The sequence below is a fragment of the Brachyistius frenatus genome, unplaced genomic scaffold (assembly GCF_029030835.1).
Source record: "Brachyistius frenatus isolate BFR_SWC_R1_liver_20210118 unplaced genomic scaffold, ASM2903083v1 Contig_286, whole genome shotgun sequence".
NCBI classification, from domain to species: domain Eukaryota; kingdom Metazoa; phylum Chordata; class Actinopteri; family Embiotocidae; genus Brachyistius; species Brachyistius frenatus.
The window spans coordinates 196,392-212,781 of NW_027210885.1; the positions used below are offsets into that span (position 1 = coordinate 196,392).

Consider the following 16,390-nt stretch of genomic DNA (forward strand, 5'->3'; position numbering starts at 1 on the left):
CAAAGTCCCAGGAGCATTAAATAAAATGGCTTGCTTTACAGTATATGTACCGTATGGTGTATGTAACTACGTACACACAGTTTATTAGGAACGTAAATAAAATCATTATGATCGGGTGCAACAATTCTGGTTATGATGTTCACTTTCTGTTGTAACTGTGTCAGAGATGTTTAGATTTCACTTCATGGTCACTTTGGAGGATGTAGGTTGAGGTGTTGTTGCCGTATAGAGAGAAGTGTTTTTGTTATTTTATGACCAAATGTGTCTTGCGTGTTGGCATGTTTCCTCCGTGGAAACAAAAACAGACACATACGGACTAAATTAGCCACATCAAAGTCCACAAATCAAGAAAAACTATTCCCATAAACACTCTCTGAAATCTGTAATACCCTGCAGGACAGTCCTTGCAGTCATTACTACTGTAGAAACTCTTAACAGAATACTTCAGTGCTGCCAAATTGCTCTGCATTGCGTCGTATTACAACTGTGATCAGAGTCAGTAATTACCTTTTGAGGATTATTTATACTTCCCCAAAAATGCAGTCCTCTTTGCCCTCTTGTGCTTCACTAGAGAGGTAAAAGAGCGTTATTACATCCTTGGACGTGGGGTTTGTAAAAATTTGAATTCCGTGAGGTAATTATTGACCGACGTCGCTCGGTCGCTCTTTGATCACGAAACCGCCGGCCCTTTGTTTACAACGTGAAGTTTCTCAATCAGTTTGGTTCACACACACACACACATACCAGCACACTTGTGCTCACGCATCCGCAAAGTCGCACAGTTTTTCTCCTAAATTGATACCGGAGTCATCCGAATGTTTGAAGTCCACCTCCCGGCCTGTCAGCCTCGGTCAGTCAGCACCACCAATGGGACCAATTAAGCCTGCTGATAATTAGGTTCTGTGTCAGACGCCAGCGGAGCAGCTCTCCCTCTCCCTCCCTCTCTTTCCCTCTTTCTCTTTCCCTTTGTATGTGTGCGTTGAAATCCACAAAGTCATGGCAGCAGCTGAGGATTGGCTGCAGAGCTTCGTGGTTTCAGTTCAGTAGTTATCCAGCTGAACGCTGCTGCAGCTTGGCAAAGGATGCACACGTGCGCACCCACACACCACACACACACACACACACACACACGCAGACACACACACACTGACACACAGTAACACACACACACACACTCACACACACACACACGCATACCGTCGTCCATCTGGATACCTGCATCTACAAACACACACTAAGATGGAACAAAAACAATAAGTTTGCGTCAGGTCACAGCGGCGCATAATAGGCTTAGTCATGCTGGATCTGCCTGCTAGTAAAACTGTCAACACTGAGAAAAACAAACTGAACACAGCTCGAGGCCAGAAGATTTTATCTCCACGTTTGCACCGTGTTGGCCTTCGCGATGTTAAAATCTAACTTGCGTAAGTGGCCGCCCACGTAGCTTCTTTTATTTTTTTTTTTTTTCTTCAAACATGCACACGTCATCGTCACACGGGCAACTACTGAAACAAAGGAAGGAGCAGCCGATGATCGCCTCGCATCATTTGTTCCGAGATCAAGAATGTATTGATTTCTCGAGCCTTTCTGCAACACAATGAACAAACATTTACACTGAGATCGCTTAACTGTTTAGCTGCACTGCAGTACAAGTCGAAAATACCACAAGTAAACATCCTGGATTCAAACAGGTACACAAATAAAAGCAGGTTAGATTTGATCGACGTCAACCTTTATGGCATTGTTTGTCAAGCAGGTTGTTTAGATTTGTTGAAAAGTACCGAAAAGTGACTAAAATAAGTGGCTTTATAACAATAATATTCGATACATACCCAGCAACGTCTCACCTTGAGAAGTTTTAAGGCAGCAGATTAAACTATAAGTGATGTGTCATTATGTTTTCTGTTCGTATGATAAAAAAAATATTGGATCAGAAAATGTTTTCCAATATAATGTCTGATAAGAGTAGAAATTCAAACATGAAACACAGTAAACTAATTAACAAAACGCCCTCGCTGAAAGCTTTTCCTTCAGACCTCGAGGGAGGAGAGTTTGAGAAGGAAGGAGTTCCTGCCACCTAGTGTTACATCTGACTTTTACACTGACAAACAGGTCAGTCACCAACACGAAGACCAAGACAGCTCAGATTTACAAAAAAGCAATCTTGACTTAAACTTAGACGGAAAATACGGATTATGTACATGTTTTGTTTTTTTTTACTTTGGGAGAACGTGAACACAATCAATTTGCTTACCACACAATGCTATCAGCAAATATGACTTATGTTTGCTACCTTGAGTGGTTAGCCCGGTGGTCAGGCGGTTAAACTTTAGTTTAGTCAGTCTCTATTCTTGTGAAATTGTCTAGTGGTACGTTTTCAAAAAACACAAAGCCTGATAAACAGGGCTCGCTGGTTGGGAAACTAACGAGAAGCACTTAAAAAATAAATAAATAAATAAAAAGACAACACAGAAGCAATAAAGCAGAGCGCCGCGGTTACCGGACAGGAGGATGAAGGAGTGCAACTCAACAAGTCTATCAAACAAAAGAACTGCACCCAAACAAACAAAATCTAAGTTGAGGATGAAGGACTGAAACCTTCCCCACTATTTAAAAAAAAAACAACAACTTTAAAACTTCAAACACACAATCCACAGACAGTCAACTGGGGTGGTTGACTCTCTGGAGACAAAAACCACACTGAGCACCACCTTTAGGACGCCTCCCAGCCGGGAACATCGCAGGTGCAACAGAGTTCAAGTGCCGGGCAACTCGAGAAGCCGCACAGGCTCACGATTTACCAAGCGAACAGGGGGAGGCGACGTGACGCAGGAAATGCAGAGGCACCGAGGGAAAAGACGAGGCTTTTTTTTTGGGAAGACTAAACATTTTCAATCGTCAGCAAACAAACACGTCACGACTCGTAAGCTGGAGGCTTGTAGAAAATTCAGAGTTTACCGCGTCGTGAGTACCGCGAGAGGGCGCCGTCCGCGCGGACTCTTCTCGTCTGCACGGTGAATGCAGCAATAACAACAACAACAAAAAAACAAAAAACCTTCGCTTCACGAAGACTTTAAAACATCCACTGGAAAGTACAATCAAGATGTCACGCTCAACAACATCTGGTGACCTTTAAAACAGCCGAAAACAGCTCTGCAGAGAGACCGACCGCTGCTGACACACAGCGAAAGAATCTACGACTGTGTGTGTGTGTGTGCGCGCGTGTGTGTGTGTGTGTGTGTGTGTGTGTGTGTGTGTGTGTGTGTGCGTGTGCGCGTGTGTGTGATTTACTGGAACATCCATCCCCCTGAGATGACACAGACCTCCGTGTTGTTATTTTTCAGGATTTAAAGGATGACTTGTGTTAATGGACACATAATACTGAGGGGTAATAATGCCGTCGTGGCTTTATTCACCTCTCCTCGTCTACTACACAGAGCTGGCACGTGTATTTGTGAGCGTACGTTTGTACCGAGAGCTGCTGCTGCTTGCTGCTGCTTGCTGCAGGCCGACCTTCTGTCAAAACAGTCCGAGGCTCGGTGACCTCTGACCTGCTAGGACCAAATTCAAGTAATCACTGCTGTCACGTTCAATTAGATCGAAGAACTGACTCGGGTTCGGTTACGTCTCCGTTTTATTGCGCAGAAGTGTTGTTGTGTTTTTTTTGCGAGAGGAGTAATGACTCATTTAAAGAGTGCGACGAAACAAAGACGCAAAGAAAAACCTTCATTGTTTGTTTCTAAAGGGAAACAAATTTGACCGGAAGAGTGTGAATTCAAATTCAATTACAACACGCTGAAAGATGATTAGGGAATTTTTGCCCAGTGACAAAAAAAAAAAAAAAAAAGGGAGGAAAAATAAAGGACCTACCCAGCTTTAACAATGACTGCGGTGGTTTTTGGCGTCCCTTGTGTTGTGTGTCCAGGCTCATTCTGGTTTACTGAGACACTTCGTTAACGTTATTAGTAACAGCTGTGCCTCTCTTTCTGCAACAAGTCAAACAAAAAAACGACCTGCAGCAATCTGCTGTAGATCAGCCGATATAAATTGCTCAAATTGTAAATATATTAGTTTGTATTTCTTTGGTTTTTGTGTTTGTTTTTCCAGTTTCCAGTTAGAATTACATTAAATGATTCAATTATTTTGTAGATCAAAACAGCGATGCTACAACAGCTGTATTTAGCTCAAATCAAATGCCATACTCATAACACTGTTTACACATTGTCTGATGCAGAAACCACTGCGTTTAAAATGTAAACTATTCATAATTGATATGCTTGCTTTGCACAATTGCATGGAATAAATTCAGCAAGTTAGGAATATTGCTTGGCCTGTTGTTTTAGTGAAACTGTACTGAATCGAATAGTCTGGTTTGATAATTATGCAGATAATGAAATGTTTTAAATGTTGAGTCACGATATGGACTCAGCAGGAAGACAAAACATTTTATCCTGCCAACAAATTACCAAACTTCTGGAAAAGACCTCAGGCTTCATGAGCGTCAAGTCGGGAAAAGTTAAAAACCGTAATGACAGAAAAACGAATTTAGATTTCAAAATAAAAGCTTGTGGCAATAAGTCTGAACATACAAATCAGTTGTTCGTAGTGGTATTTTAATAGTCGGACCTGACTCTAATAGTACTTATATAGTCAAATGAAACAATAGGCAATGATAACATGATAATATTGCTTCAAAGTAAAACTTGCATTAGCCTATCATGAATTAATTAATAAATGAATTAATTATTTGGTCATTCATTGCTTTTAATATTGGCTTTACATCTTTAATATGTATGTTATGTCTAACCTTTTTATGTTTTGGTTCATGAGCTCAAAGCAAATATACACCCTCATACCCCCTCTGCAGAAGGTATTCCTTGAAAACCATTAACAGATTTCACTTACTGTTTTTAATACCCTATGTTTCCCTTTATGGCCAAATTGGGAACTAAAAAATAATAAAATAATAATAATAATCCTCCTAGCGGTTTTATTTTGAAGAGTATTACAGGAAGTTGTCTTCTATATCACGGGTGGTTTTGATTTCGTGGACGCAGCAGCTGTCCCGTCAGTGAATCACATGTCTGCTTCGTTCCCGTCAGCCGCTGGTATAAGTAGGAGCAGCAGCCAGTCTGGAGCAGCTTCAGACGGTCTGGAGTCTCAGGAAACAAACAGAGGTGAGTCTGGGGGGCTTTTTATTTTCTCTGAGTGGAGAAAATTGCTGCAGCTCGGTGATGCTCGGAGGGGGAAACTGCCTTTTTCTGCGCAGATTTTTATAGCTCCAGTTTTAATTTTTTAACAAATCAGAATAGAATAGGGCAACGCATTTGGCTGTATTTTCCAGGTTTAGCTGATGAAATGTCACATCGTAAATTTTTTTATAATAATCACGTCTAATTTATTATTTACAGGGTTTCTCCTTAATTTTTTTTAATTTTTTTTTTTTTTTTATTCCATGCAGTATTTTTGTAATGATGCATAAATGCTGACTTCGTGGCTGGATAGGTAATTGCTGTTTGTTTTGCTTGCTCATGGGTGTGACCTCCATCTCTGGATCAAAACAAGTGGATTAGGGTGAATGACGTCCTTCTGTGGTTGCTTCACTTTAATACATCTTAAAGCGGCATCAGCAGCAACGCTTTCTGCAAATGGATAAACACGCAACTAGATGATACCATTTTTGAATATCTTCAGATTGACAATATGTGAAGGAATGTGCATGCAGGATGTTGTAGAGTGACTGTTATACAGTAGTAACAATGTCCGAGCTTATTGCTTTTGTCCTCTTCTTTTTAAATTTTTTTTTTTTTTTTTTTTTTAGATTATAGCTGACCCTAATTTCTCCATGACCATGTGACAAGTGAAACCTCAGGGTGCAGAAATCCCCAAACACTTAGAATAAGGCTGAAATGAGGCCACAGTGTCCCATTTGTGGCAGATAGAGCCCAGATCATCCAGATTCGTTTCTTCTTGTTCCAGCATTGGGGGAAGTCTTTTGCGGAGGGTTTGAGACAGAAATAGAAGCAATAGTTAAAGAACAGTAGAAACAATATGAGCAGGATAACCTGCAGGTATCAACTGATGGATACCACACAAGGTATTTCATAAATACCTGCAGTAAATTCAAAAGTTGCAGCAGCACGGAGGCAGGTCAAAGGGTAACACCAAGGACTACGTGAATAAAAAAAGAAGAAAACTAAAATAAATTAAAGATATTACATTTCAAAAAGAAATATATAGCATATACAATATCAATGAATTGTGCAAATATTTCTGCAATCATTTTCTGTAGTACAAGTGTTGCAGCCATATAGATTATAGAAACAATTATATTATTGTAAGCATATTTTACAGTATGTATTGTTATTGAACTATACATGCAGAGGACTATACAATGCAATTCAATTATGATTTATCGTATAATAAGATATAAAAAACAAAATTAGGGCTACAATAATGATTATTTTATTGTAAGAAAGCCACTGGTCTATAAAAGGTTTAAAAAAAAAAAGAAAAAAGATCATATATCCATATCTATCAAAATCAATAATTCCAGGTCACTATAATAATAGGATTAGACGCTGAGTGCCATTTCTGAGATGCCAGAACTGACAAAAGTTTACTTTTAAAAATGACTCGTTTAAAAATGAGTTACCAATTAGTTATTTTGATAAGCGTGAAAACACTTTCTGAAAATGCTCGCCAAGACGAAGGACGGAGATGCGCAACACATTGAACAGACGGTGTCGTCACAGGCTGGTTGGTGTTTCACTTTTTAAAGCTGAAGCTGAACTTTCTGGAAGGCGTCGCAGGCGACATCTGGAGTGGAGGAGTGTTGCTCTTTCAGTTGTGTAACCAGGATCCCTGCAGCTGCTTTTCAGCAAATAATACAGCTCTGTATTTGTACTTGTTCGTTTAACTTTCTTTCTCTCCTCCTTTTCTCCGGCTTTGTCTGTGTTTTTCACTCCTCCTCAGCGTTGCTCATTCTTTCCCCTCCGGCTTACTCGGTTCTGTTTTGTTTTTTTAACTCATTAAAATAAATAAGGCCGTGCTGGAAGCAGCCTTTCCCCGTTTACAAAATCTTCCTGGTCCTAACGTAATTAAGCGAGAGGTTTAATTATGTGGTGAATAGCGTCCTCCGTTGCGTTTGCTGTAGTTTTTTTTTGTTTTTTTGCGTTAAACTCGTGAACACATGAGCTCATGCGGGGGAAGGAGGAAAGTAGGACATTTCTTCGCTCCCAGGTGGGCGTCCAGTCCCGCCGGATTTGACGAAGGTGACATTTATTTTTTGCTTCTCACTGCAGATTAAATGACCGCATAAACATCCAGGAAGGTTACATCATCAGTACTTTGAGTTTATCTGTAACGTAATGAGATCGTAGACTCCACACAGTGTTTAAACAGTGCTGTTCCAACCTGCAATTAACCCCGACCCAGCCTGACTGAACAGTATATCATTTGAAAGCACAAAACATCACGATTCAAACCATCTCAAGAGACCAGCACTACGGCAGCCACAGCTCCTCACTTTGTGATACGGGTGCAAACGCACTAAAAACTGTATTTGCTTACCTTTTCTGTCGTCTACGTGTGAATATTTGTTCAGTCATGATGTGCTGCGCAGTGTTTCATCTAGAGAGTGAGTTTTTAACAGTCCAACAAAATAAAATGTTAAAAAAAAAATTTAAAAAAAAGGGTTGCATGTTAGTGGGTTGATTAGTGGAGAGCTAAAAGTTTACAAAGATACCAAATCTGTCGGGTTGAATTTAGTATTTTGGGAAATGTGTGCGTAAAATGATGTACAACACCAATTTATTTGAAAGGTGCAGCCGCTAAAAACACTGAGTCTTGTTTCTCTTAGTGTAAACATTCAGTGAAAGGCTAAAAAAAAAAAAAAAGTTGTATATCTGGAGATTAAGTGCCAAATCGATGTGAAAGTTTTACATCTTTTTGTGTTTTTTTGGCAATTCATAACAAATCTGGTGCGACAACAACATGGTGTGCAGGCTGTACTTTGCACGTTTCCGTAGGAACAGGGAGGTGATGGTGGGCGAGCAGGTGACAGTGAACAGAAATCAGTGCAGGAGAGCAAATAGTCTCTGCTTTTAAATATAAACTTTGTTGAATGAAACATGACATTTTATACAGATTAGTTCATAAATTTTTTTTTTTTTTTTTTTTAAACAGTTGCGTTTCCATCACTGTTGGCCTGGATGACGTAGAATAAATGAACTACCATAATGTAGCTTGCACTGCAGCCTCGTCCACATACTTTTGATATTTCGTGGTACAGACAAGGCCCCTTTAGTATGACTGAAAGTGAATCACTTTGTAATTTGTCTCTCTGGTCCGGACCAAGTAAACAAACAAACAAACCAAGACACATAAATGTGTCTTTGTATGAATTTTATCCGCTCGTGGCAGCAGTTTAGGAAAGACTCACTTCCTGTTTCAACATGAGAGAAATGCCACTGTGAAGAAAATGACATTAGTGTGGAAGAACTTCACAGCCCTGCACGAAACCAACTCCTGATTGATAGAAAACTAATTCTTAGCGGCAACTTCACCAAATTTAATGCGGCAGAAATGAAGCACAAGAAATGCTACATTCATTTTAATCCCAATTGTACTAGATGGCCTTTCCACTGCGTGTGCCAAACTCTGCAGGCCGCTCTGATTGGTGGCAGGTGGCATTTTGCTAACAGATATTTAAATGAAAAAAAAATCTTTGCACAAGGTTGTCTTCCTGGGATTTTTTTTTTTCGGGTGGGAGGTTTTAGTCACATTTTGTGGCTTTCATCAGCAGAGAGCGTTCGCTTAAAAAAAAAAAAATCCTGGAGACAGTCCAGGTTGCCTGAAGTTTGAAATTCCAGTCAAGCAATCAAAAACTGAACCATCTCTGTAACGGATGAGCCAGCTTCGCCCACTGATGAAGTCCACGTGATGGGACAGAACGCTCCAGAAAATGACAGTGAATCTGCAAGTTTCGCTTTCCAAGGTCACAAGTGAACCTGCAGCTTGCTGCATAACGCTGCGTTTCGAAGGGAAGAGGAAGGATTGCGTCCGAGTGCAGAAATAATCAACAGAGTTTAGACTCGCACGCGCACCGATTTACACCTCCTTGCAAAAGCTGTAGAGAGACGAGAGAAGGCCAGTCCATCTGTCTGATCAGTTTCTCTCTCTGTCCATCTTGTGTGTGTGTGTGTGTGTGTGTGTGTGTGTGTGTGTGTGTGTGTGTGTGTGTGTGTGTGTGTGGGTGGGGGGCGCCCTCTGCAGAATCTGTCATTGTTGAATCGATGGGCAGCTGACCAAGCACGCGTCCGAGGAAAAATGGGTAAACAGAGAAAGAGCCTGCTGTTCTCTTTATATAATGCTTTTTGAAAGGCACAGTCGGTCAGTGTTACAGGAAACGCTGATCTGGGGTCAGTTTGGTCCCCAACTTGGATGACTGAAACCGTAGACTGAGGAGATGAACCGTTCTCACCGGGCGTGACCTTGAATTATTCATCAGTATCGATTGGCAGTTATTTATGTTTTGCTGTGTAAGGTCGGAAAGCTGCTGAGCAACCATGGTCCTTTTTCTACTGCGTAGCTCCTTTCTGGTTTCTCTGCAGCTAATGTCGCCCTCCGCTGGAGATGGAGAGTCATTACAACAACATCACAACCCAGTCGGGATGGAGGCAGCTTACGTCGACTCTGCGTCTGATTTATTTTTTTCAGGTCTTTCTCATCATTGCCTGCTGGCCCCGTGAGAGTCAGAGAGGATGTTGATGATGATGATGATGATGAGGAAGAAGGGGTCCAAGGGGTCTCTGGCCGTGGTGGCTCTTCTTCTGGCCTCAGCCAACTGTATCCTGCCGCCGTCGCAAGAAGATCTTAATCGTAAGTTAATGGACGTAATATGAGGCAAAATGTAAAGGGTCAGTTTGCGTAAAATCTCTTATTGGATTTAAAATAATTTATTATCCAGACTGATCGGGACACTTTTCCCCTTTCTTCAGTGATGCTAACAAAGCAAACGATCTCAAAACCTGTCCAAGTAAAACCCCAAATATCATCTTGAGAAGTAATGAAGATAATGTTGGTGTGTATTTTGGTTGAACTGACCCTTTAAAGCCCCATTATGTTGGGAATTACTAAAGCTTTTGCAGAATGGATGGAGCAGAGGTGAACAATGATTGTTGTGTAATACATGCAGAAACAGAGATGTGCAAAATGTGTATTAGTGGAGGGTGGCAGTAGCGCAGTGTGCAGCTAATTACCTTACATATAAATGAGATGTTAAATCGCAAACCAAACACGTCCGGAGACTGCTCCTGTCGCGCGCCAACGACGCGCAGCGCTTGTGGCGCGGGCGGAGCCAGAGTGAGGTGTAAACCCGAAGACTTTGTGCGTGTCGTATGTGATTCACAGAGATCTCTATCGAGGGAGAAAAGTATCTGGACAAACAGATTGAAAACGCCATCAACGGAGTGAAGGAGATGAAGAGCGTGATGGAGAAATCTTCCGAGGAGCACCAGAAGTTTTTGGACGCGCTGGAGAAAACCAAGGAGCAGAAAGAGGTAGAGGCGCGACGCAACGAGTCAGACACCGGCGCTGGTGTTGTGTGACGCATGGTTTGACTCTGCATCTGTAAACATGGCGTTTTGTGCGCCTATTTTGTCACTTTCGAGGTGTCTGCAGTTTGTAGAACAGATAATGGGCTTTTTTTTTTTTTTTTTTTTGCCTTAATAAAAAGCAGAATAATCTCCTAAATCCTTCTAAAGTACTAAATCCGGTGATTTATATCAGTTTTTTTTAAAGCAGGAACTTGAATGTGTTTTACGTTTGTCTTTTCCTGCTGCGAGTAAGCAACTATTATTATTTATTTTTTTTCCCTCAGAAAATTCTTTGGTCAAATTGTTCCCTTTCACTATATCAATTTAAATCCTTAAATAAATCATATATTTGATCATGTAGACATTTAGTTTCAACCCTCAAATTAACGGATGTCAGATTTCAAACATAGCGGCAGATGATCGGCACCGAAGGCGGCGCCGAAACAACCGTTTCCCGTGTTTCGATGCAGGACGCGATGCGGACGGCTCAGGAGATGGAGACCAAGCTGGAGCAGGAGGAGGAGGTTTGTGACGACACCATGAAGGCGCTGTGGGAGGAGTGTAAGCCCTGTCTGAAGAGCACCTGCGTCAAATACTACTCCCGGACCTGCAGCAGCGGATCCGGACTGGTGGGACGGCAGGTGAGACGCACCTCGACGCCGGGCTCGGACTCGTCCAGATAGCAGCGGGTCAACGTCCTTTTTTATAACTCGTTCAACGCAGTCGATTTCACGTTTCTGCTGGTTATCTGTCGGAACGAATCGGTTTTTTTCCCCCCTCCCATAATAAAGAAAAGTTTCCGCTGTCGCATCTCGGGGTTCTATTTTTAGCTCCATCGTCCCAGAAAAGATTAAAAAAAAAATCAGCACAACACATTCAAAATAACACAGAAATACTTACGACACTCTTTGCCCTCCGCCGTCTCGCTCTTCGTCTCCTGAGACAGTCGCCTTAAGAAGTAAAGATTAATCTGAGGTTTGATTTGAAATATAACGCGCTCCCTTTTATCTGCAGCTGGAGGACGTGCTGAACAGAACGTCTCCCTTCTCCATCTGGATCAACGGGGAGAAGCTGGACGTGCTGGAGCAGGAGGGCCAACGACAGAGCAGCGAGTTCAAGAACCTGGAGGACAAATACACCGAGATGGCCGACGGCGTGGACAGCATATTCTCCGACAGCATGAAGGTGCGGTTTACCCGCAGAACAGAGATAGAAAAACGATGGACTCGCGTATATAATACGTGTCAACAGAAACGAAAACATAACCGAAATCCTCCCCCGTCGAGCCTTCTAAGCTTTAAAAATCACCAAAGCGAGTTAAAACATTGCTTTGAGCAAAAGAACGTCTCGATCCGATCCTGATCCAAGTTTGGCACGTCGATAAGAAACCTTCAGGGCGAAGTGATCGGTGATTTGCGTTTCCTAACCGCCTGATTAAAGTGACGGCAGAGCAGGGACGATGTTTGGGAGCTTAAAACCTGCAGTGCAGAACTTTTCTGTCTCGCCTAATTATAAAAAAAACACCGACAACACCTGCTGACGTCGTGAAGCTCTACCGTAAGCCGACAACGTCGCGGCTGTAAAGCAAAGTATGAAATGTTTTTTTTTTTTTTTGAGCATCACAGCCCCCACAAAATTGGATCCGTTCAGTCTGATGGCTTTTTTTTGTGTGTGTAAAGTCTAGAAGAGACGTTTGATTGACTTTGTTTTTTATCCCCCTCCGGGTTTAGCGTGGAGCTAAACCAGCAGTTCAGCCGGCCGAAGTGTCTGATGTGTTTGTGTTTGCTTCGCAGGTGGCCGATCACGGTCAGCACAGCCCTCCCGTCTTCTTTTTTTCTAACTTCCTGTCACCGTACACTCGTCACAGCAGAAGCGTCCCCTCTCTCTTCCACGAGCCTTTCCAGGGCTTCCAGAATTTGTTCTCCCCCATGATGGGAATGAGCAGGAACTTCCTCAGCTCCATGGGCTCCATGATGGACATGGACAGCGACACTTCTCCCAATCAGGGTACGATTTCTCAAGATTTTCTGAAAAAATGACGATTATTATTATTATTATTATTATTATTTCTTCTTTTTTTTTTTTTTTAACATTCTGGCCAGTCTTCAGAAAGTATCTGGAGGATGTGCAAGAAGTTTGGCTCATAGTAACTGTTGCTAACACGTTACAAGATGTTAACATGTGAACATTTCAGTACATTTTAATAATCTTTTGACAAATCTTTTGAGTCTCACGCAGATCTTTTTAGGGAGAGGGGGGGCGGGGGGTCTTATACAAGATAACTATGTGTCTGTGTCTTTCCTCAGATGGCAGCCTGAACGAGGACGTGGTCATCACCAAACCTTTCGGTAACGGCCGGATGACCTGCAGAGAGATCCGTCGCAACTCAGCCGGCTGCATCAAGTTCCGCAACGAGTGTCAGAAGTGCAAAGAAATCCAACATATCGGTGAGAAAACTGCTAAACTACCGTTTCTTTTTTTTTTTTTTTAAAGTAAATTGTAAGAAAGACGGCAGGACGTGAGAAAAATAAGACGTAACATCCTCGATAATTACATAAATTATCAAAGATCAGTTATTGATTTCTGCTCAAAGGGCCTTTAATCCATCCGACCTCTGACAAGAAGCCGGACACGGAGACATGAATAATGATGCAGCACAATTAGGATTTATGACCATGTTGGAAAGAGGAATGGCTTCTAATTAACGGGACTCACCGAGGGTGTAATTTAATCACACCTCCTTTGTGCTCAGGAGGTTTTTGTTGCTTCGCCATGAACCAACAGGGAAGGACTCACAGAAAACATGTGACATGCAGAGATTTAAATTCAGAGGGACGTCTCATGGAAATGTCTTTATAAACATTCAAATTTGATCTAATGTCACACAACTGAAACAGTCGGTTTCTCTTTTTGAAAACAGTCTGACCCGCTGCTCTGTTTAATTTCCGTCGGTCCAAAATATCCACGACATTTTCGACAGACGTCTTTCTGCTGCATTTCATTTACCTCCGAGCGATGCGTTCACAGACTGCTCCGGCACCAGACCTCTGGAGGGGCCCCTGAAGGAGGAGCTGGAGGAGGCCCTGGCTCTGGCCGAACGTTTCACCCAGCAGTACAACTCCCTGCTGAAGAGGTTCGAGGAGAAGATGTTCAACACCTCCTCCATCCTGGACCTGTTCAACCAGCGGTTCGGCTGGGTCTCGTCTCTGGCGAACAACACCAATGACGGCCTCTTCCGCATTCAGACGGTACGTAGGACGACTTGTCAGTGGGATTCACCGCAGTCCGTCTTTGTTTTTCCAGCTGTCAGTAGACAGAAAAACAAAGTACCTATAAGTACAAAAAGGGGGGGGGGGGGGGGGGGGACACGGGTCAAACATGCAACTTCTCGCTCAAATCAATATGGAATCGTTGACTGTTAAGTCTTGGTTTGATTAACAAGCAACCCCTTTGGTTATATAATCTGTTAAAAAAAATATATATATACACATAACTAACTTTCAAATACAAATTTTTCTAACTGGCAGGTACAGAAAATGGAGGAAGAAATCGAAGTAATTTATGGAGCATCTGTGTTATAATACGGAGAAATCTGAAAATATGAGAATATTTGTGATGTCAAAAAAAAAAAAAAAAACGTTGAGGTTTTCGGACAAATGCTTACTTTTAGCTGTGTAGCTACAGTTGTGCTATTAAATAATATTGAACAAATACAAGGGTTGAAAAAGTGCTACAAGGTGGTATAAATGCCAGTTGTTTGGAATATGTTATCTCAAATCACGCAGCGAATCCTGACATTTTTATTGGAAAAAAAATATATATATTTAAGCGATTTATCAAAATACCCGGCAATTAGGTATCCTGTCGATATTCAGTTACTGTATTGAATAATCAACCAGCTAAACTGAAACCCTGCCTCCGCGGCACTTCAGGTGATCAGCAGGGACCCCGAGGAGAAGTCCGGCGGGGAGACGCAGCCCGCAGAGACCAAAGTGTCCGTGCAGCTCTTCGACTCTCCGGCCATGAACATCACCGTGCCGGGCGACGTGCCCTGGACCGACCCCAAGTTCTCCGAGGTGGTGGCTCGGGAGGCCCTGGACCGCTACAAGGAGACCAGCGTGTGAGTGTCGGACAGGACAGCAGCAGGCCAAATAACAACACTTAAAGGAGCAGTTCAACATTTCGGCAAAATAAGCCACCTCGTAGCCGGTTAGATGATTTTAACCTAGAGAGCGGAAACGGGAAAACGGTTCGACGCATGCGGACGCTGTTTCCTGTAGAGCTCTGTAATTAACACTTCGGGGTTTTTTTTGGTTTTTTTTGTTTAATGCAAAAATTAAAGTATGGGTGTTTACATCGATTTTTAAACAATTGATTATGTTTAGTGAGTTTTAAAGGTGCTGGTATATATAAAAAAATATATATATATATTTTTTTTACCTTCGAGTTAAACTCAGTTTTCCCATGTTTTCAGTCTTTATGCTAAGCTAACTGACTTTATTTTCACACTATTGTTTAAATACAAAAGTAAGGTAATATTTCCATTTTTTTTAACTTTTTTTTTTTAACTTTTACTCATTTACAAGAGTAAAAACTACTTTTTGAAGTTTCCAGTAACTTCGTTAAGAAAACTCATGAATTTTGCCTTTTCTTTGTCCTTTTATCCTTTATTTATTTATTCCTTTCTTTTTTTTTTCTTAATTTCTTTTCTTTTTTTTTAACCCAACAACAAAATTAAGCTCTTATTACATTTTAAATACCATTATTTTCTGTGTAATGGAGTAGATTTCCACTTGATTCTGCTGCTTTTACTTTACTTTATTCGACTAATAAAACAGAATTTGCTTGGGTCAGATTGGGACTCTTTTCTCGTCCCGATATCTTTCTGCCCTCTCTGATGTTAACAGCAGCAGGATCATACAAGATAAATGTTAATATCATCTTATTATAAACAACAGTAGGACAATTTTTCTTTTTTTTTTAAATCATCGCTGATAAATTCGGGTCTCCCTCTCTTTCTTTTTTCCCCAGCATGGTCAAATAAACTCCCGGCTGGATTTCAACTGCGACGTCTGCCGACGAGAGAATGTTCTGGATTCATCAAAACAGAAATATTAACCTGGAAGAAAAAAACCAACCCTGAAGCTTCCCCACTGATTCCACTGTTCGTCTTTCAGTCCTGCTTTTGCAAACGACACAGTTTAACCTCAGAGATTTCTATTGTTATATTAGTCCTGCTGTAAGACAAGACGTTTAGTATACGAGAGGTCTGACTTATGTCTGTAGTCCCTCCTACATAAAAGGCCTTACACTTTATGTGTGCTGCTTATGAGCTTATGGTTTACTTATGTGATATTATTCTCTGCATTCAGCTGCTCTTACACATGATATAAAACTGATATTTCCTCCATAACAGTTCAGTAAATTGAAGTTTTGATTTGTTGCGATGATTTATAAGAAACTCGAGTTTTTTTTTCAGGATGTCGCAGCGACTTTAATGACCTGATCAGATAATTATCACCCGAGTTGGTCAAAATAGTTGATTTGCTGCAGTTAAAAAAAAAAAAATCATTGATGTGCAAGAATTAAAGTTGGAAATTAGAAATAGGTTGATAATGTTCAGGAATGCTTTGAGCCGCAGCCTAACAATGAAGCAATACGTAGAGATTTAATAAAACCTGCTCAAACTATTGCGTCTCTTCTCCGTCTGTTGTTTCGACTTTGTGCTTCTCTTGTAAGTTGAAGCATCTGAGAGCGATGAACAGCTTCTTGTCTATTAAATTTAAAAAAAA

The 16,390-nt window shown here is 41.4% G+C and overlaps 1 protein-coding gene across 1 annotated transcript; it reads left to right on the forward strand.

Moving 5' to 3' along the window:
- The first annotated feature begins 5,076 nt into the window (after window positions 1-5,076).
- clu (clusterin) lies at window positions 5,077-16,073 on the forward strand. The gene is made up of 10 exons (XM_069722338.1): window positions 5,077-5,177; window positions 9,721-9,882; window positions 10,414-10,562; window positions 11,069-11,239; window positions 11,613-11,783; window positions 12,392-12,605; window positions 12,905-13,045; window positions 13,626-13,846; window positions 14,531-14,718; window positions 15,630-16,073. Exons 2-10 carry the CDS (start codon window positions 9,765-9,767, stop codon window positions 15,640-15,642), a joined length of 1,386 nt encoding a protein of 461 aa, XP_069578439.1. The 5' UTR covers window positions 5,077-5,177; window positions 9,721-9,764; the 3' UTR covers window positions 15,643-16,073.
- The last annotated feature ends 317 nt before the right edge of the window (window positions 16,074-16,390 follow it).

Excerpts from the sequence above, each read along its gene's own strand:
- clu (XM_069722338.1), top strand. The coding sequence starts at position 9,765 with ATGTTGATGATGATGATGATGATGAGGAAGAAGGGGTCCAAGGGGTCT. Across the intron at positions 10,563-11,068 it reads AAACCAAGGAGCAGAAAGAG|GACGCGATGCGGACGGCTCA; the intron begins GTAGAGGCGCGA and ends GTTTCGATGCAG. Across the intron at positions 12,606-12,904 it reads CGACACTTCTCCCAATCAGG|ATGGCAGCCTGAACGAGGAC; the intron begins GTACGATTTCTC and ends GTCTTTCCTCAG.